This window comes from Columba livia, chromosome 1 (genome assembly GCF_036013475.1).
Source record: "Columba livia isolate bColLiv1 breed racing homer chromosome 1, bColLiv1.pat.W.v2, whole genome shotgun sequence".
Taxonomy (NCBI): Eukaryota; Metazoa; Chordata; class Aves; order Columbiformes; family Columbidae; genus Columba; species Columba livia.
Window position 1 is genome coordinate 145,740,375 of NC_088602.1, and position 22,346 is coordinate 145,762,720.

The 22,346-nt window shown below is 43.1% G+C and overlaps 1 protein-coding gene across 1 annotated transcript in view; it reads left to right on the forward strand.

Annotated features, from left to right (window-relative positions):
• Positions 1–6,485, forward strand: part of OVCH1 (ovochymase 1) — a 45,932-nt gene extending 39,447 nt beyond the window's left edge. The window contains 8 exon segments of the mRNA XM_065051063.1: positions 380–587; positions 1,035–1,173; positions 1,975–1,997; positions 1,999–2,054; positions 2,057–2,176; positions 3,439–3,537; positions 4,652–4,785; positions 4,944–6,485. Coding sequence (XP_064907135.1) covers positions 380–587; positions 1,035–1,173; positions 1,975–1,997; positions 1,999–2,054; positions 2,057–2,176; positions 3,439–3,537; positions 4,652–4,785; positions 4,944–5,117 — 953 coding nt within the window. The 3' untranslated portion in view covers positions 5,118–6,485.
• The last annotated feature ends 15,861 nt before the right edge of the window (positions 6,486–22,346 follow it).

Genomic DNA, 22,346 nt, shown 5'->3' on the forward strand with positions numbered 1-22,346 from the left:
CTCATTGGGAGGAACAACTGGTCTCAGCATGTAAGTGACCTCAGATTAATTAATAACCACTGTCTGGAACCTGACACCATATAAACAGGATGCAGAATACCAAACAGTTTAACCCATCTGTGCTAACTTTTGCTTGAAAGCTTGGCTGCTCTTACTGAAGGGCCATGCCTTTTCCTGGGGCACACAAAAGGGATAAAGGGAGCCTATTACAAAAAGGCTAGTTCCCATGGTGCAATCCAGAGTGCAACCAAAAGGGGGAAATACGGGATGTGTTGTACCTCATCCCTTAAAATTATCAATCACTTTCTCTGAACTAGCTTTACCAATGACAAGCTTTTAATGGACTTAATTTCTGTTAAATCTTTTTTTTCATCCCTAGACTCATCCTCTGTATCACTAATTTCTGAGGAAAGTAAGTACTGTTCACTTCTGGTTTCATTTTTGTCCTTTCTCTTGTTAACACCCCTTGTGATTGGTGAAAGCTGCTGGTGGTGGGATACAGGTTACTTACACACTGTTAAATTTGCTATTACTGGAGACATCTTGGAACACTTTAGTGAACTAATTCTGGAAAATGGAGACTTACTGTAATGGAAACACTTAATAAATATCAGTTTTGACTATAAAAAGGGTCAGGAAATGCTTTTCACCTGCAGAATGTGACTTTCTGAAAAATCTGTGGAAACGTGCTTAGCCAGGACGTTGCCAGACTTTACGCATCTGGAACAACAAAGTTCAGGTCCTTCCTCAGCTGGTATTAGTTGTGGTCTCTATTTTTTGGTATAGCATGTGTGGAAAACTTCTGTTATTTTGAAGAGACAATTAGAGTAAATTGTTCCCAAGTCTCTACAATACAGATGCTTCAATCCCACCAGTGGGCTACTGTGGAACCTTTGGTGGATACAGCTGTCCGGAATGAGTCTGCTGCTTGTTTGGTGTATTATTCAAGGGAGCCGTGACAAAATAATTCCAGAGAAATACCAAATTCCAGTGGTGGATCCACAGCCTGTGCTGGTGTCTGGTGACACATACAGAATCTCCATGTGGGAAGCCCAGGATGGACGAAAGTGGTTGGTCAACACTCATGTCCTGGTCCTGACTGGCCAGCCTGTAGTCTGGGAGTCACACTTCTGTTGAGGCTTTCTAATTGATGAAAAATGGGTCCTGACAGCTGTACCCTGCACGCCCAGGTAGGCAACGTCTTCTCATCCCAGAATGCTGAGGGCTTGCAGGCCTCCAGCCAGGACTATTTCTAAACCATCTTGTCCATCCTGGCAAATATAGATCAGTTTATTGCTTCCTACATGTCTGCACACATTCAGAGCTGCCCTCCAGCAGCTTAAACCTCACATTGTAGCTTTCCATGCTGCTAGCAGTGGTAGCAGTAGAGATGGAATGTGGGCTTTCATGTGTACCTGGTAACTAATGTGTGCATGCAGTACCGGAAGAGCTTGTCTTCTGCTTCCTAAAAAACTGCTGATGCCTGTATTATGTCTCCAGCCTCCCATTATGTACCTATTGGCCTCAATTAGGCTGAGGTACAACAAGCTACTGTTGAATCTTCATCTTTGTTGTGTGTAGACACCATGGTGGTACCATAGGTCTTGAATGGTTTGTCAAACCTAGTTATACAGACCAGGCCTGTAGCTTCAATGTAATCTACATCCATGTTGGGGTCTGGTTCCTGAGAAGGCAAGTGACTGACTGACCTCTGGACTCCCTGTGTTAGTTGTAAGAGCGGCAAACCTCTGGAGGTGGAAATCATAGTTTTCTCTCAGCACAGCACAGAAAGCACTGGTACTTCAACTGGGATTCCCCAAAGTGTCCCTGTGATGTAAAGTTTTGAGTCTTGAAGCATTGGTTTTGCTTGGCAGCAAATGTTACAAGTGAACTTTGGACTCTTCCTGTTGTCTGAACTAGCGGTTTTTAGACTGAAAATGTATTTGTTTTCCTTCTTCCTTACCCAGTGCTTAGACAGACAGAATAGTTCTGGGGAAAAAATACTTTTCCAAAGATGAAGGATGACAACCCCGTGCTTGTGGAAGCCATACACACTGTAACTTTGGTAGGTTTGCTTCCAGAAATGTTTTGGCACTCCTGGAGCTGCAGAAACCCATTGAGCCAGATACTGCCTGGAGCCCCATTGTATTCAGCTTTACTGGGGTTAATGATTATAGTAAGACTTTGACACAGGGCACAGTGTTCAGTATGCATGTGGGGAGGGGGGTGGAAGGGAATTTGTCTGTTTTACACACTAAGGGATGCTAAGAGTGAAATCAATAGTGCAAGCCTTTGGACAGGCTTGCTTCCTATCATCCTGTGTAGAAACAGCAAAAGGATTAGGAAAGATTCTGCTCTCTTCAACAGGCTTTGAACCAGGCTCCTCTGAGCAAACTCACCTGTGCCTTTAAGGTGCAAGTGTAGGCTAGACATGATCTAGAGAATAGTAAAGATCATCTATTCCACCTGTCTTCCCAACCTGTCACAGCTGTACCATGACCGTTAAAGTTAATGAGCCAAAAATAAGCATGCACATCCCAAGGGAGCTGTTATTTTTTCTCCATAAAAATCAGTATGCACAGCACTAATACGTTCTGCACCTCTGCTGGTAGCAAAGTAATGTGTCTGGGATAGCAAGGGCTGAAATTAGGAGAAAAAGCTTCTAGGTTGCCTGTACCTTTTGTCTAAACCACAGAATATTCTTGCTAGACAAATAATTTGCTGCAGTATATAATTTAGATTTTATACAATAAAGTGCAATGCTTGGATAGAGCTGAGAGAAGTTACTCCTTCCAGATTTTGTACAGCATGGGGCAGGACTTGGGAAGGAAAGGGTAAGAACTGAAGACAAATGTTAAGCAATGGGAAAAGGTGATCTAAAGAGAGCTGATGCACAAAAGCAAAGCATGTAAACAGGGCAGCTATATAAGCATATGGATATTGCCATCTTCTGTTAATATTATCCACAAAGAAAATGCCACAATCCTTCCAAGAACTGCTTAACTATGTGCACTGATAATGGGAGGTTTCTGCACTCAAGCAGGGAGGTAACCTGGGGCAAACTAGCCTGTGGGCAGTGTCTTCACCCAACTCCATGGCTCTGTGCCTCCTTGGAGTGTCTCTTCTCTCATCTTCTCACAAACAGCCTTCAAAAGATGTTCAGTTTGACTATGCTGTAGCCTCGCAGTGGTATTAGGAGAAAGCTAGACTTGATTCATTAAAACAGCGCTCTCGGGCATCCAGCAAGTACAGCGAGGGAACGTGTACATCATTAAAGCTCTGTCTCATCTGTTTTGCAGTCTAGTTATGGGTTATTTGGAGTGGGGGGGGAAGGGGAATGAAGCAGTGAGTTAAGAGGCAAGAAAAGTAGGGGTCTGAACAGAAGTAGGAGCAAGGAAGCTGCACCTGGTGTTGATGGGAATTTGCTTTCCAACACAGGTAGTCCTGCAGCAAAAACTCTGCTCACCAGGCAGCGGGAGGAAGGAAGCACTGCCGCAAGGTGCTGAACAGTGGGATGGGGAGACATGGGAGCTGGCAGTAAGTACAGGTTACTCTGACATAAAAGAACATCTATGACCTATTGAAGGCAGTGACAACTCAGACTGGAAGCATTGCCAGGAGAGACCTTGCCCCAAACCACCCCCAAATGTCACCTGCAGCATGTGAAATGCTTTCCAGATAGAAGCCAGGCTGCCTCTTCTGTCAGAAAGCTGCCACATCTGGAAAGACAAAGCCAAGGTGGATGATAAATGAGAGGAAACAAACTGAAGGGAGATGAGATCACCCTCATGGTCCTTCAATGCCTGGGGCCACTGGCACCTGTCACCCCCACTGCCCAGCATAGCCGTCAGTTACCTCCTGGTGCCTGTCTCCTTGGGACAGCTTGGTGGCTGGGGAGGAGAAGCTTCTCCCCTCAGCTTCAAATTGAAGAGAGCTGTACCACCTCCTCATTCAAAACAGCCACAGACCCCTCTGCCAAGACACATGGGGTATGTGTGCCTGAATGCAGCTGGTGCAGAGCTTGTCTGTGTCCCATCTCACCAGCCCTTAGCTGAAGTCTGGCACAGATAGCAGCAAGGAAGCACCCTACCAGCTGTCTAGAGGTTAATCTGAGAAAGCTGCTGGGGTGATGACTGGCTTGGGGATGCTACCAGAAAGTTTGCAAGTGCTTATCTGTGCCCAGCGAGAGGTTTTTGTCCCTGGTGTGCTGCCTTTGCTCTCTCTTTGGGGCTTGCCCAACCCCTCTTGAATCTTTTGGTGACCCCTGCGAGAGATGGGGGAGGGGTATGAGGACTATAGGGGTTAATATATAGCGCACACTTCCCGCTGGTGACTGCCACCCTATTTCCGCTCCTGGCTGATGGGCTTGGTTCCCCCTGCTAGCTGCATGCCTCGCAGCTTCAGAAAGCTGTGCTCTGAGCTGTGCTGACTGGAAAAGCCGAAGTGGCTCCATACAGCTGTCTGGAGAGAGACTTCTTCTCTTGAAGCATATGGAATACTGTTTTATGTAATATTGGATAACATACATGCAAAGGGAATTAATCCCCAGGCTGGGGTCTGACCTCAGAAGTGCATTGAATAACTACAAGGAGCAGTGACTGGGCTGTGATTCCTACATCTGCAGCCTCCCTGACTCTGTTGCGTTTCGCAGAGGAAGAATTGGCTGCCAAACTCCAACAAGCAGAGATGTCTCTCCTCTCCCACGAGGCCTATGCAAACTACAGGAGACAAAATATTGAAGAGACCAACATCTGTGGGAGAGCTGCGAGGGCAGCCTTTGGCATGGCAGCTAACTGATGGGGCAGGAATGCTGCGCTGCACACAACCAGGAGCCAAAGCCATGCCCTCCCCTGGCTTCCAGCGTGTGACTGCTGTTGATACTGCTGGCAGGTGATAACTCCTTGCTTTTTCCTTTTTCCCCCTTCCTCTTTTCCTTCTCTCAGAGTGACTCTGGGTGGCCACTGATTTGTGGGATTGGCAGGTGTTATAAGCAGGTTGGCATTGCAAACTGGGGCAGCAGCAGGTGCCATCCTGAGTCACCAAGAGTCTGCACCAGGGTTTCTGCCCACAGACACCAGATTTCATCAGTTCCAAACCAAAAGATCTGCTTTACTTGAAGAGGAGCTTTTCAGGTTTTTCTGTATTTTTCCTAATTTAAAAGATTGTAGTGTATACTGGGTAAATGTGATTCAGGTCACCTTCCTGTAGACCCTTCCTCTTTGGAAGTTCAAACTTGAAAACTCAGTTTCAGAAACCCTCTTTTTACTGCAGCAAAGCTTGTGGTGATGTAGCATTGCTATGTATTAAATTCCTGAAAGGTGCCTAGGAAATACTATCCTTTGGTATTTGGGTGCATGTTTAGTGTCAAGTCCTTTACACAGCTAGTACTCATCTGTCAAAATAAAATTGGTACTCCCTGTTCCTCTCAGATAACCTGATTTACCAAGGCAAGTAGTTGCTCCAGCAGCAGGGATAGCTAAGATGGACAGCAGCAGTGTTATTTCACTGAAAAGGAAGTGATCCGGAATTTAGTGTGATGGCTCACCCATTCTAAATGTATGTTTAGGTTTCAGAGAGATTTATCTATGCCAAGCTCTTAGCCTTGTTTCTCATATTAGAAAGGCCACACTGATGTGATTTCATTTGCCAGAAGCTTGCTTTTTTGTTTGAAAGCGAAGGGTTTTATATGTATTTTCTTGCAGGAGGGAAAGGTCATGTCTGACTTATCTAAAGCTTCCTATGAGCTGGTAGCTAAAAACTAGACTTGGAGCAAAGTGTATTTGTGAAGAAGGATTTTAGTGCTCAGCCCCATCAGCATGTATCAGTGAATTACAAGCCAGGAAACTTCTGCCTCCGTCTATCTCCTCTGGTTTCAGCACTATTGTGCACTGCACATGTATCTGTCCTTTAAACTGAAGACAGCAGTCTCTTTTCCATCTCTGTGCTGTACATAGCAGTCCACTTAAACATGGAAATACAAACACAAGAGTGTTTGCAATGAGACAACTACATGGCTGTTATCTGGCCAAGTGACCTTGACAACCACAATGGCTGAAGAACTACAGCCTGCCCTTACACCAGGTCATTCGGGTACAATAGTTCAATAAATCAAAAGTTAAACACATGATCTGTTGACTAACCAAATACTAGTCTCTCTGTAGCTTAAAAGAAACCCCCCTCTCTCCTATTTCCACCCCATGCTGCTTTGAGAAAGAAAACCGCATATTCTAGCCCAATTCAGAAAACATCAGTCAATCTTTACAAAAATAATAGTTCCTCTGAACTAGCAGAGCTGTAAATTGCAGTATTTTGTCAGGCTGCTGTTGCTGATGACTGACTTGTCGTGTTATAACTGACTTAAAAAAACTGCTCTGCCATCATAACAGCAAAAATCTTGTGGGTTTTGGCTCGAAGATGTGATTTCCGCAGTGTGTCTTCAGCTGTGCAAATAGAGCAGCTTAGGGTTTGTAATTCAGTGCCGTATCACAGACCAGGGAGGCTCCCTGTTGTGAAAATATCCAAGGCATTAGGTGAATAACATGCTCACTGAAACCTTTAAAGACATATGGGGAGGGGGGGTGGGTCACCAGGCCTGCTCTTGGTGGCAAGGAACTAGGGAGAAGGAAACCTGTTCCCAGGACTCCTGAGCTGTCAGTAACCACTTCTTGCATCCAAAAAAGGGGACATGCTGCTTGGTGAAGTGACAGCCTCGCTGCAGGGAAAGTCCTGCCCGTGCCTTGGCAGACTGGCAGAGCTGCAAAGTGAAACCAGGCTCTGGGGCACCTTTGTGGTGGCACCAGAAACCCCTGGCCTGCCATGCAGGGTTTCACACCTTAGATTTCAATAGGAGAAGAGTGTTAGGAAAGCTTTTGGTAAAGCTGAAGAGAAGCAGTTAATGTTCATCTGATAATTTTTTTTCTTTATTGACCTAGAAATGGGCGGACAGATATTAAGAGGAGTAACTACTAACTGGGTAAGGGAAGTGTTACTCTATAAAATAACTTTGACTTCCATTACAGAGCTAGAATTTAAATGAATGTGTAGAAGGTATCTGCTGTTTACGTTGTCCCTCAAGATCTGCTGCACGTTCTCCTTTTGGACCATCTGTTTGATGCAGAGACAGCTGGTAAGAGAAAACAGAGCCCTGGTCCAGTGTGAGGTGTAGCACTTTGTACAAAGGAGTTTTCCCTCTCCACCTTTTTACAAGCAAGTCTGGCTCTTATAATATAAATGTATTCCCTGGGGGGAAGGGAACAGCAGGACCAAGAATGATTTGCACCTTTTGAAGGCAGAGGCAGTGAGATACTGAAGGAGGAGGCATGAATGGGGGGGGAAAGTAGAGTTGCACCATTACAGCGTGACAAGTAATTCCCGAAAACATGGACCCTAATGAGTTCTCTTTATTTCTAGACTTGTTTGAAGCAAAAGCAACTCATAAATTAATCTACACAGCACTGCTTCTTGGGGTGAACAGCTATGTTCTCCAGGACGGCAGTGTAGATTACATTTGCAGTGATACAGCCAACACAGGTATTCAAAATCAGGAGGAAGTTCTCCTGACCATCAGCCCAAGCTGCAGTTCTGATTGACTTGGCTTCCTCATTCCATGGGCTCTGGGGTTTGTGTGTGAAGGTTTGGGTGGCGAGGGAGGGCTCCTGCCTGGCACTTGCTGGATATGCTTAGGTGCTGTGTGCGAGTTTTATATGGCACAAGAAATGGGACTGCGAAATCTCAAATAGGCTTCTCATTAAAATTTTTCAAGTAGCTGGGAACACAGCACGTCCTGATGCTTCTAGAAATGTCCTTCCATTAGCAGTTACTGCACGAAGCTGATTGTCCTATCAGAGAGGCATGTTCTGCTTAATTGCGATGGAGATGTTATCCTGCTTCACTCTTCTTGCTTTGTGGATTTTTTCCTCTTTGCTTAAAAGTAGTTTAGCAAGAAACCACAAGCTGCTGGTTGTGCAAGCAATTATTTTCTTTTAATTTTAGCAAGTGCTGATTTAAGATGAGTGGTGAGATGATTTGTTTGTGCATGTTTTTTAAAAACAAACAAGCAAAAACCACAAACAAATGAGCTATTCCCAGAATAGCTCATGCTTAATGTTAGGGCTCAGATTTCTTCCTTTTAATGTTCTAAGTAGCCTGTCATATTTGCATATGGGCTGAAAGGCCTCCAAGAAGAATCTGTAATATTTGATGTAACTAAAACTTATAAGCTAAAAGCAGATCAGTATATCCTTGAAGCAAAATAGCCTGAACTAGCTGGAAGCTGTGTTTTAGCATCTACATTTCCTTGCAAGAGCCAGTCCTTTGTGTGCATGTTTTCTTTGATACAGAATGAATGCACCCACACACAAATAAGGATCAGTTGCTATTTTTCTTTTCAAAATGCATACACGATTTGATCTATGCTTGCTGTACTCTCTGCTTTCCCTTCGTTTAGTGGCACCGTTTATATAATTGCTGCTATTCTGATTAAAGTGCATGAGTACAAGCTGAAATTTTGACACAAGACAGCCAATGCTTTTTAATTGCCTTTAGCGCGACTCTAGCTGTGGCACATCTCTTTGAATGCAGCTGACTTGCAAGAAAAGCTGGGAGACAAATGATACACTTCTTATTTATGTTTTTTCTCTGGCAGAATTGCTCTGTGAATTTTTATCACCTAATGGTTTCTCTGACACCTTTTAAAACTCTTTAGCTCTTCACCAAGAGACTATTTTATGTGAGACTTGGGCCAGTAAACCGTTTCTGGGATCTGGGAAGTGCTATCCTTCCTTCACAGAGCAATCCATTTTGAAATAAGCTGGGTCTTTGTGCTCCAGAACAACCTACATCTGCTTGTCTGCTACTCCTGAATGGACCTATTAAATGCCATATTTCTGTAAAAAAAGCAGCAAGTATCTATTGCTGACTAGCAGGTTCTGAAATTAATACGTACCAAGGGTAGCATAAATAGTTTCAGTGTGTGATTTTTGAGAGAATACTGGTCTCTGGCTTAGTAAATACTAACTTCTATCCAGTCTATTGAAAAAGGTGATTATATAAGGTAGTAAGTCAGCCGGGGCCTCAGCAGAGCTGGGAGGAACTGGCTTCTCTTCTGTTCAAAATGCCTTTTAAAATTGACAGCACTTAGTGATATGGTTGTTAATAGACTTGTCCTCTACTAAGCTATGTCCAGCCTTGTTGTCCTTCTCCTATGTGGTTCCAAAGCATGGTCTGAAGTCCCAAGTTCTTTCTGTCCCTTGTCTAAGGCATCTTGTAGAAGTGCTGTCACCCTATATGACCCCCATTGATGTACAAGGGAGATTCGGTCTGTGGCAGTTTAGATGGGACTTTGCTGCTGGCTCTGACCAGCAAGGTGGAGTTGTGCTAAATTTATGCACTTTGAATTTCCTTCTGGAAGTCAGCATGTTACAGACAGGTGTCTGCTCACTATGGCAAGTTGTAATGGCAGGCTCCTGGCAAATTACGTGCTGCTCTCCACTGTTTTCAGATAAATGTTTCCAGCATGAGCCCTAGACTATATTTCACTTGCATTTGTATATGAGATTTAGTACTTAGAGTGGGACAGGAAACCTGAGACACCACAAGATACAGTGAATAATCCCAAAACAGAGGCACAAGGAGTGTGTGCCACAGGCAGAGAATGGGGGCTTGTATGTGTAGGCATGACAGCAGGAGCACAACATGCTCCAAAATCGTGACAGTCTCCGTGTTTAGACTTGCAAGCAAGACAGCAGGTCTCAGAAGGGGAGGGCACACAAGTTTTATTTGGGGGTGGATGCTCTTTAGACCTAGCAGTAGGTTGAAGAGTAGAACTAGGTCCTGAAGACTTGCAGTTGATCATCAGTAAAGATAGTCAATGACATGTGTCCCAGGGTCCCTAACCACTGCTATTTCCTCTCTTCCTTGCCCTGACCTCGGAGAGAAATCCTAATTAATGGCAACTGCAGATCATGCTCAAACAGGATTTCAGTTCTTCATGTTACAGAGCTACCCCAAACACTGATGGCAGTGCTCATCCCCATTCCTTATGGAGAATTATATTTCTGATGTCCTGTGTCCCAGGGACACATTCCCCATCATACCTGAAGGAACCACCCACAGACATCAACTCCTGAGGAACTGGAATTGCTCAGGAAACTGTTGCTGGGGATTTTTCATTGTTGTTGGTTTACGGTTGGCATTGCACCAGTTGGAAAAGGAGCTTACGCTGCCATGAGCACAGCACTGCTTGGGATATCTGGTAATGAAACCAGCTGGGAGGGAGCTATTCGCACTTTCTGATCAGGAAATTAAAACACTACAATGGGGCAATTTGAGTTGAATTCTTTAGTAATTGTCCCTCTTCTCTTCCAGCAGTTTTGGAAAAGATACAGTTCCTGTAAAAAGCCAGAGGAGCACCTTACTCTACCACTCCCTCCTCTAGCTCAGATGGAATTCAGTATATTTTTTCCACCAAAGTAAAAGTACTAAATTTAGCAGACACATGTACTGTAGCCTACTCCTGACTTATAATTCCCTGGAACATCTTCTCAGAGGTGACCTGTCTGGAAATACCAACATGGTCCAGTACCAGTTAGGAGTCAGGGGTGCCTTTTTCAGCTATATCGGCACCTTTCAGATGATGAGGTAGAAGAAAAAGGATACAGCCACCTGCCTTGCAAGAAGCAAAGCTAGTTTTCTAAAAGGTGCAACAGACTCAATTATACCACGTATTTCTCAGAGTAGAAAACCATTACTTAGTTGCTTGAGGGTTTTTCTTATCTGCCTCTGTTTTTATTAAGCTAATTTTTCTTTATTCCTGACCCTTGATAGCTGAGAGAGTCTTCCTGGGAGAGAGAAGACGAGTGTATGCATGTACATGGCAAGGAGCTGGGGAATAGCTCTTGAGACAGCTTGTTGTGTGAAGGATGCTGTACAGTTTGTGTTCAACACGAACCACGCTTGTCCTGTGGTTCCTACACAAGGCTGGGAGTCCAAGCAAGTCTCCACATTTTTTTTTCTTTTTCCTCAGCTCTTCCATCCTGCTCAACCAAAGGAAAGTGAACTGCAGGTTTCCTTAAAGCTGAGATTTTTATTTCTCAGAGCTACAAACAGCAGTGAGAGACTCCTGGCTGCCACATTGCTAACGTACATGGCAGGCTGCACACCACAATGTGCCTGTACTTTTGGGGTGCAGAGGGAAAACCTGTCAGTTCTTGCTGCCCTTTGCCTGCTCTTGCTGCTCCATTTGCAGCTGATGGAATCTGCTCCTCGCTTCTAGGTGCTGCTGGGTGTTGAGAGAATATGTGAAGCACAGGAAAGAAAACGTGTCTCGTTGGCTGGTGGCAAGGTGTAAGGTGGTAAGTTTAGACATCTGCTTTCCCTCTTTAAAGCAGCTTCACTCCCAAATAGTGTCAGGTGACAACATACTTGTCATTGTGATGGTGTGTAGACTTTGGTCTTCTGGCTGGATTTGGGTAGTCACAGTTGCTCACCACATTAGGTCACACTCCTAATTTTGAAGATGCAGGTAGCAAAGTGTGTGCTTGACCAAGAAATGCTGCAGCTCAGGTAACTAATGTTTAGCTTCGAGCTTCCTGTAGATATTTCATCACTTTCCTCCTCTGCTGCCACCACGTGGGCACATCTCTGTGTTCATTTAAGGTTTGTATTAATCTTTGAAAAGAACATGCTCCATCCTTGATTGTATTGCAGTTTTTAACTGTATGCAACATGTTTCTTCATTTGCTGTCAAATTTGTCTGAGGGGAATTTGACGTGTTAAAATAACCAAACAGGGAATGAAAATCTCCATCATGGTTTTCTTTCCCATTTTTCTTTTGAAGGACTTCCAGAGGGTGTGCATTTTTCACACTCCAGAAAAGGTTATGCAGAGTAACTGAGTGTTCATAGCAAGTTACAAATCTCAGACAGAAGTTTTACAGACATCTCAATCAAAAGCCAGGCTCAAGCCTGAGCAAAATTTTTCCAGAGGGCTGCTTATGAGGCAATTATATACAGAAGAATCTGTGTCACGAGGGTTGATTGACTGGCTTTTACATGCCGTACATTCAGGTCCAAAAATTGCACTTGGGACTTGACACCATTTACGCACTCCTGGAAATACTATTTTGAGAGCAGAACTCTACTAAAACTGCCAGCAGGGAGTTCTGGAGAGGAAGGGTGACTAATTAAGATGTCTGGTGCAGCTCATACAGTTTAATGACAGAACAGCATTGGTGCAGCCGTGCAACCTGGATCCTGTTCACCTTGAGGCTTATGCAGGCCAGAGCCAAGTGAATAATTGTATTTGAAGTTGGACAGAGATAAGGATATGTAACTTATCTTTGTATATGTCTCCATCAGTAACCTTCAGCATTCCAACAATTGTTTATAATCTGCTGCTGTATAAAAAAGCAGCATATAAATTCAATTCTATTAGAAATAGTGGCATTATGCTGAGGCAGGTCCTGCAACCTTAGCTTTTGTGGGGTTAACTTGTTTCAGTATTACACCTGAGCAAAAGTCTCAGCAAGTCCTTACTTTGCCTAGTGACAGGGTATCAGAAGGGAAAAGAACAGCACCCTTTCCCTCAGCAAGGAAATGTTGAAAGCAGTAAGTAGTTTGGGGTCAGGGGTCTGATCTCCCCTGTCAGTCCAGGATGCAGTTCAGGGGTAGTTCCTGGAAGCAAACACCTGAGAGTGCTTTGACCTGAGTTTGTATCAGAGAACATCCTTCTGAATGGCTGGAGTGGTCTCATTTACATCCTTGTTTGGGGAGAAAAAGTTTAAATGAGACAGATTTTAATACATCAAATGCAGTTCTAGGTGTCTGGAAAGCTGTGCTGAGTCCAGTTGCTCACAGCTGTCAGGACAGATCACAGCTGGATTCAGTCCCTGATAGCAGCCGCATAGCAGGATATCCAGTGTGGTTGCAGTATCTGAAAGAATAACTAAATCTCATGTGGTTTTATCCATTACAATAGCTCTGACAGAGCAAGTTTGGCCTCAGGGCTGTGAAGTCCTGGTGCCAATGTGAAAGAGAATAGCTATTCAGCCTTGGAGAACCAAGAATGACTCTCTTTCCATTTTCTCTCTCTTTCCTCCCTCTACTGGTGGACAGAATAAAATCATAAAGCATTTAGAGTTTTCTTTTGGTCTTCAGAGACATCTGAATCTAGAATTCAGTAAAACTTCCAGCTGTGACTCATCTGAGCAAAAGCAGATGCATCAAAGGCCTACCCAAAGTTTCCATGCTGTTCTGGGGCTAACCTTGGTTTCAGGCCTGGGCTAGCATTCGTGACAGCAATGCCCTAAAAAGGCCAATGTCCACAACTGCCTTAGACAGAAAATGCTCCATGAGTGAGCCTGGTGCATCTGGTTGCCTGGGGTGAGGCTGACCATTATCATCCCAGCATCTTTGAGGTATGAAGGCACCTCTGGAGGTCTCCAGTCCAACCTCTGCTCAGAGCAGAGTCACTCAGGACAGGTTGCCAAGGGTTGTGACTCGTCACGTTTTGAATATTTCCAAGGATAGGGACTCCACAACTCCTCTGGGCAGCCTCTTTCAGTGTCTGACCATCCTCACAGTAAAAAAAGCTTTTTCTTATGTTTAATTGGAATTTCCTGTATCTCTGCTTATGCCCACTGCTTCTCGACCTTTCACTGGGCACCACTGAGAAGTGCCTGGCCCTGTCTTATTTGCTCCTTCCTATCAGGTATTTATACACATGGATAAGATCCTGCTGGGCCTTCTTGTCTTCAAGCTACACCGGGGGAGGTTGTTCCTCTCCAGGTGCAGGACTTTGCACTTCTCCTTGTTGAACTTCACAGTGCTCCTGTCAGCCCATTTCTCCAGCCTGCTGAGGTCCCTCTTGATGGCAGCATGACCCTCTGGCGTATCAGATCCAATTACGTTGGATCACGCGAGGGTGCACTTTTCCCCCTCATCCAGGTCATTCAATAAGGATGTTAAACAGCATTGGTCTTACTTACAACCCTTTGTGTATGCTGCTAGGAACTAACCTCTAGATGGACTAGAAAAAGAAAAAAACCTTCTCTTCTAGAAGCTCTGTGTTGTTCCATGTAGTGCATGGATCAAGGACAAGAAAATGAGTTTGCTGTTGGTTTCCCTATGTGACATGAGGTGCATTTATGGAGCTGCAAGACAGAGGTGGAGCCTGCTGAGGGACAATCAACTCCATTGCTTCCCAGCTGGTGGAAAAATTTGTCCAAATGATAAAACTTCCAACCCAGCTGATGTGGGAGATCCTGATGAACTATTTCACTAGCTGTCTTCCTCAGATCTTGAGGTCTTACTATGCAATACGTTGATAACATTGCTTGGAAACATGCCACAGCCTTTACTAGATGTGACAACCTCTGCAACCTGTATCATACCTGTTCCCTTGATTTTTTGGACTAGAAGAGTCACGGTTCAAAGGGAATACAACCTGTGATATTCTGTTCCTTACAGAAGCTTTTGACATTGCTAAAAGCAAACTTTGCAAATATCCATTATTTGTGTTAGATGCTTTTACACCCCAGAGTTTTCTTCTTCTATATTGCCTGCTGGTTTATAACTTCTGAAAAGCAATCTCTAAGTATAAAATAAGATGATATAGTAAGAAACACTTTTTAAGGTCTGCTTCTGTTGAAAGTAAGTCTGTCCAGCTGCATTAAGAAAAATATGACCCTTTTAAATCTGCTAACCCCTCCGACAGAAGAAAGCTATATTCTGTTCTGACACAGACAATTTAGTAGCAGCCATTTTGAAAACTGACTTCAGCATCTTAAAATAAAATATGCTTTTGACAAGGCTGCTAAAAAAAAAAAAGAAAGACTCTCATAAAGACCCATGATTAATAAAGGTATTGTCTTAAAATAGCCAATGCAATAATGGGAGGTATACTGAACTAAAGTTACATTTTGCTGTAGTTTTGATTACTAGCACCTCAGTGCATAGGTTTTTTTCTCTCTCATGGTCTGTATGCGAGCCATTTGGAACAGATCTGCTTTAGATTTAGTACACTTTTTAGACTGAGAGTGAGAAAAGCCATCTTTAACCACCTCTTTCACCCTCAGGAGAGCTCTTTGTCTTTCTTCTTAGCTTCTTCTAAGTTTTTAACCTATGGCAGATCAGATGTTTCACAGCTTTTCTGCTGAGAGACTGTGCATTGTGGTAAGAAGCATTTCACAGAAGACTTCTCGAAATCCTCCACACAGCAGGTTCACCCCCTTATTGGAAACAGTTTTGAAGATGTTAACCTACAACAATTTTGACAATGATTTATATGGCTATTTTACTATAGCACTTAATAGTGTTTACCTCTTCTTGTCCCCAGATGGCAGCTTTTCAAAGGGCAATTGCCCTACTGCCACAGATCACAGCAAATCCCATATACTAAGGAGGAAGCTACACAGTTGTTTAGGATTGTTGTAAGTTTCACTGTCACAATAGTTGTTGGTCTCATTGGTTTTTGTTTGTTTGTTTTTAATTTCTGCAGAGGTTTGTGGGGACATAGTTCAATCACCACCTTGCCAAGATGAAAATTAAATATTTCAGTTCTGATCTGAAATTATTGCAGTGAAGAGGTGCCAGTAGGATGTTCACTCACATGTTGATAGTCATAAGCAGCAGTAACAAACTTGTTGGCTTTCTTATCTTGGATACGTATGCAACACAACAGTGATGTAGATGGCCCCTCAAACACTGGTATTTGCAGTGCCTGTTTACGGCTCCAAAAAGCTAAATCCTTTGGAAACATCCGCAGAAAAAGGATATAAAGGATTTTACGATGCAGTGGTGTCCATTGGATGATATGTGATGAAAAATACCCTTGTGGTATCCAAATCTTTCGGGTTAGTTTCTCTCCAAGCACATCATCCATCAGGACTAGCTTAGAAGTTATGGACTGCCATGTTAAACGCTGGAGAAGTAATCCCTGGAGGACTAAACAAAAGCTGTGACTATTCCTTACCCATGTAAGAGATTTTGAAAAACTGTTTTCCAGCCACAGGGCTGGTGTGTTTCCATTACACTTGCTTCCCAAGAGATCCAAGGGTGTAACTAACTGGACTGGAAAAGCAGATTTGGCACTCTGTTGGAATACCCAGGTGTTGACTTTGCTGGGAAAAGTGATGGGAACATCCCTGTTAAATGTTCATTCTGGAAAGCATCACATCTGAGTGTTGCAGATATGGGAAATACCCTCCCACATGTGGGATTTAGGAAGCCATCCCAATCAACTCAGCAATAAGCACTTCCATCTCCCTTTTCTTTTTCTAGAGGTACAACTCTTTCAGTCCAGCAAACATCCTGCTGTTTGGCATGAGTGCTCTGTACTTCTTCAGGGTAAAAAAATAACTATGAATCACCCCACCTTTTCGGTCTTTTGTTTGATACGTGATTCTCTGTGACAGGTTCATGCTTTCTGTCGCTGTGAAAATGTCATTAGTGAACAACTGTCTATAAACTTACTTGATGGTTACTTTGGGTTTAGATGCTTGCAAATGGTTCTTTTCCTTAAAAAGACAGAGCACCTTTTTTTTATTATTATTATTATTTTTATTTGCAAAACAAACAAGCAAACTTTCCATAAATATTTCCCCAAGCCTTCTGGGAGTACAAGGTAGTTGCACCCTCGAGGCTGCTGTATACATTTCTGTGGGAGCTGCAGTTAGCTCTGGTACATAAACACTGCTAACACATCCATGTAGCAAGAAGTATTGTGGGCTGTAAAATACAGCTGCATCCTAGATTTTAAAGTGCTGGTAATTGCTTTACAGCATCAGCTTTGACTTCATTATTGGTAGCAAAGTGGTGAATGAGGTGTTTGAGCATTTTGTTCGAGGACTTGCCTAGAACTTTTTAATCCTAATGGAACCATAATTGTTAGACATGCAAAAATGGGGCCTGCCTAAGTAGTGACAACTCAGTCTTCCACCTTCTCATTTAGCTGAAGAGCTCAGCTTAGACATATTTAGACAAAGCTGCTACCGCTGCTGTGATGATCTGAGAGCTGACCAGCCCAACCTGCCGTTGTGCATCCCCATCTGAAACAGTAATTCTGTGTTTTATTTTATTTGTGCCATCTAGGGACAAAGCTGGGAGAGCCCTGCTCCTGTCTGTCATTTTTCAAGACCTTAGTTTGTTTTTGGTTTCTTGGAAAAAAGCACTTGCTCCTCTGGCAATATGAGGTTTGTAATACATTTTCTTTAGCAGTGACATATTTAACCTTTCTCAAAACCATTGGTATTATAAATATATGTTGCTTTTCAAATATACAGTAAAAATCACCCTATAAAACATGATTTATTAACCATGTGTGGAGGCCTGATTTTTTGTAATAGTATTTTACTCTCTAGCTATCCAGAACTCTTCTCATCTGGGCAAGAAGCACTGGAACAGGCTGTGCAGGGAGGTGGTTGAGTCACCATCCCTGGAGGTGTTTAAAAGATGTTTAGATGAGGTTCTTAGGGACATGGTTTAGTGCCAGATTTAAGTTATGGTTGGACTTGATGATCTTAAGGGTCTCTTCCAACAAAAATGATTCTATGATTCTAGGAACAGCACCAGGCTGCACATGATGCACTTGGAGGCATGAGGGTCAGCAACTCAGAGGCCAAAAATCTGCTGGGCACAGGGACAGAAACCCAGGTCTTCCTAAGAAAGCAAGAGGCAAGACCTTTTAAAGATTGTTAACTTTAAGGTACAAAAGAAGAGAGCCAGGTACTGGATGGTGTCTGTATAATCCGACTCTGGTAGAGGGGATGTTAATGGGGACAAGTGTGACCTGCAAACGAGAAGATAGAATGGCTTCATAAAGATGTTGGCCACCACCCTCCTCAGACTGGGAAGGTAATTTTCCTTGTCTCCTCTTTTACCCATTTTCTGCCTCAATTTTTTGTTGTTTTCCTATTTAAAAAAACTTTTTTGTTTTAATCCTGCTTGTTTATTGTTTTGTTTTCCTCCATCTACACAATTTCCCTCTCTATCATTTTCTCTCTCTTTTTTTTTTTTCTTTTTAATTTTCTTTGTCCTTTCCTCAGGTGTAGGATGACATCCAGCAATGCAAAAAAGAACTCCTACAGAGATGTCAGATTTAAAGCTATCATACAGGGTTTTTTTTTCCTCATACTGGGCACTACACTCAAATAGTTGTTTTTAAATATGACCCCTCTTTCTCTCCAAGGAGCTGTAACATGAAAAGATGCTTGAACAAAACAGCACCCACCTGAGCACCACTAACCTTGGTTTATCTCCCCACATCATACTTTTTTTTTAATGAAAACCCGCTGGCTGCTTCAAAAGATATTGTCTAAACAAGCACAGAACAGCTCCTTAGAGAGATGATCTCTCCACTTTTATACACACAAATTTATTACTGCATCATACTTCTAAGAAAAGAGTGTTTCCTTATGCTTTTCTCTTCTGCAAAGCACTCTTCCCACAGATTTTTCCAAAACATCCATTTAAAAAAAATCTATGAAACTTAAGTAACAGAATGAAATTATCCTGATTTATTCATGTTAGAGGGCATATTCAAACTACATGGAAGCTGCTGTTGGTGTGAACACTTAAGGAGATCACTGAAAGACAGATGGAACAACAACAACAAAAGTGAGTGGAGAGGTGCATTTTAAAGACTTGTGAAACACCATCCCAGGGAGACATCAGTTCAGTCAGCTGGGGATTCTCACATTGTCTCTGCTTTGACTGGATGACAGGGTTTTCCTTACGACTGGCTGCTCTTGAGGTAGGTTTTGGGGATCCATACACACACACAGAGTATTCTTGTAGCATTATCCTCCACACATGTTAATGCACTGCGACCTATAAGGATGCTTTTGAGTTTCTTCTGCTCCTCCACCCCAACGGGAGAAATCAGAGTCCCAAAAGGAGCTTTTGGGTTTTATGGGCTGTCAGGCTGACCTGGTGGTAGGTAAGGTGCTTAGACGGAAAGTAAGCATTACATCTTTTCTCACCTTTAAAACAGTTCACCTCTGCATTGTCTCAAGATGCAGACAGCTTTATGCCTAGCCAGGAAAAAGAATGGTGGATATCAAGTATCTGCACTTCTAAAAGTTATCAGCTATTTCCCCTAATTTATGGAATTAAATTTCTGACGGAGGAAGAAAACAGGATTTACATGTAAAGAATATTTCTGCTACTAACTTTTCCAAACCTCTGAAGATTTGGCTTTCTTCCCTCTCCCTCTCTTTCCTTTATCTGAAATCTGCCTTATTTCTCTCTGCATTGGCTTTGGTGTTTAGACTCTTTCGTTCATTTTTCATTACAAGAGTGTTTTTTTTTCCCTCACCTGCTGGTTATTTATTTTAACTTTCCCTACTGCAGAGAAGAAAGTGGCTTTCATTTAGAAGGAACTCCAGCACTGAGACATCCAGGAGCTCCTAATCATTAGGACATACAACCCAGGTTTTTAGATTTTTCCCCCGCTTCATCTAAAGACTTGCACCCTCCAAAATAGTTCTGCTGCTGTATGGGAATGCAACTCACCCAAATGTCATACATCACCATGCCCCACCACCGACAGTCCATAGGTAAGTTAGAGACAGCATTAGTGTATATCTACTGCCTTGTACTGAGAGTACTATAAATATGAAAGATAATAGTTGAAGCAGATTATGCTTTGGAAGATCTGCCTTGAGTGTGAACTAGTCTTCAATAATGTTTCTGTTGTGTTTTTTAGGGATAAATGTGACTTTTCTTGTTAACACAAAAATCTGCCCACTTTGCGGGAGCATGGGACACCCACAGCCCCTTCTCTCATAATACCTGCAGAAGGAGGAACAGGCCCTGGCAGTGAATAACAGAGGAGCCTCTCTGCAACACAGTGATGGCTGCACATGCAGGAGTCATCTCCTGGGAAAGCTCGTGGCTCCACAGTATCACTGTAGGGCACCAGGCAACAGAGTATGACAGGGCAGGCTCTGGATTGCTCCTGTCTTTCAATGTAAGTTCCTCTTCTATCCAGCACCATATGTGTGTATTCACCGCTATTTCTCTTTCACTGTTCCCCCACAGGCCAGGTGCCCTCTCCTCTCTCATGGGACTCGCTCTTTTTTGCTGTACTGCAGGTGAACCATATTGCTTTGGGCATGAAGAGGCAGTAGGTGGGTCCTGCCACCAATCCTACTCAGTCACAAGGCAAAGGCACCTGTATACTGAGAGAGATCCAGTCTGCCCTATTGTAGCAGAGCGCAGAGGATAGTCAGCAAGCTCATGTGAGGTGACTGCAATCAAGACCTTAATTAAGGATGTGCAGCAGTAAAGGACATTGTTCTTTCACTGTCTGCTTTCTGCAGAGTAAGTGCCAGCCACCACAAAGCTGTATGTAGCTCTTGTTTGGTGCAATGCAAAGGCAGGGTAGGAATAAGTGTGTTTTGGCCATATTGCTATACAACATATAGGACCTGAGGGAACGTCAGGAAGATGTGCCAGGGGAGGTTTAGGCTGGACATGAGGAAAAGGTTCTTCCCCCAGAGGGTGCTGGAGCACTGGAACAGGCTCCCCAGGGAGGGGTCACAGCCCCAAGCCTGACAGTGTTCAAGAAGAGACTGGACAAGCCCTCAGACACATGGTGTGAACTGTGGGGTGTCCTGTGCAGGGACAGGAGTTGGACTCGATGATCCTTGTGCGTCCCTTCCAACTCAGGACATTCTGTGATTCTATGGTTCTAGCAGTGCTTTACATGGCACTGCATGTGCTACCTGAGTACAGAGCTGCTGTTAGTGCTGAAAGAGCACCTGGGGATGGGCTTATCATGTTGGGTGTGAATGCAAATACAGGATGCTTGAAACATAAAGCTGAGCTCCAGAGTTGTTTGGTATCTCTGTGCAGACATAACCATTGTGGACTAAATTGTGGGTGGTTACATCGTGCCTTGGCCAGGATCTTAGAAGAGCTGAATGTCTATGTGTTTCTCTGCTTAAGACCAGGATTAATATGGTGCAGAGTCTAATTTAGATTCTAGGAACGAATTTCAAGAATCAATCTTTGCACAGCCAGGATGGCTATTTGAGGAAAAAGTGAAATTGATTTTGGTTTAAAAGGGCTGTAAAGGAAGATACGAGTAAATATGGAGAAATATAATCTAAAATTGATTAGAAAGGAGCCATTACCCAGCAGGCAGTAAAGCACTGAAGATAGGCCATTGAATAGCCATGAAAAGAAAATGACAATGCTCTGGTATATACACATAAGAATCACAACACTGCACTCCTGCAATGGTATTTTTTGCTTTGGTCCATATGTCACTCTTTTGTAGTTTAAGGTTATAAGACTAGACTTATACCCTGTAACTTGGAAAGAACTCTGGATCGGGATTGGTAACAATCAGAAGGATTTATACCAAAGTTCACCCTAGAAAGGCAGGAGTGAGGAGGCATTCTGGGAGGTGAGTGCAAGCAGGATTTGTGTGTGACATTACATCAGAGATAACAAACTGAAGGAAAAATTTGGATTTCATACTTGATGCTGATGTGGAAAAAGAAAATCAGACTGTAAACTTGGAATATCTGTAACATGAAACTGTGGCAGTGGTTTTAATTACATAGGTGAGACTTCCTGAATATATCAGTTTGGAGATTGTAGAGAGATTCCCAATGAGTGGCCATAACACAGATATCAAGTTACTGTACAAATTTTAACTACATTTTTACAACCGTACAGTGGACTTTGAACCTTTAGTGATGTGTTCTGGGCATTTCTACTTCTAGTTCTCTGTTCAGCCCAGATTTGATACTGTATATAAGGCATATCTAACATGTTGATGAGAAAATAAAACTATTCATTCCGCTTTGTTCTTGGGAACTTATAGAGGTTGTATTACCAAATATGCCTGTGAACTCTTAGACTTATGGATTAGTTCCAAGACTGAAATAATTAATGTCTTACCAAGCTATATATGAGACTTAATTAAATATTTTAAGAGTAAGAGCCTAACTGCTACTTTAACCATTCAACTTAATAAGAGTTCAGGTTTAGAATATCACATGCGATCTTAAATATCATTCACAAAATTCTTGATGGAAAGTGCTTTTAGAATAGTCCTCATGACAACCAGGACAATAGGTTTAATCTCGCACCCATCTGTAATAAAATGTATATTTCAAATAATCGCATTAATGTCAGCTGTTGCATAGGTAAATTACATACGAGACCTGCAATGCCCTATAGAATGACTGGTTTGAGATAAAGCTCAGTGTTAGTCTGGACCCTGGCTGGTCAGACAGTGACCCAAGAGGCAGGACCTACTGTCTGACAGTCCAGGCTTTTTACAAGGTCCTTAAACAGACCTACCTGTGACACTGTGGTGTGACTCCTTAGGTGTTG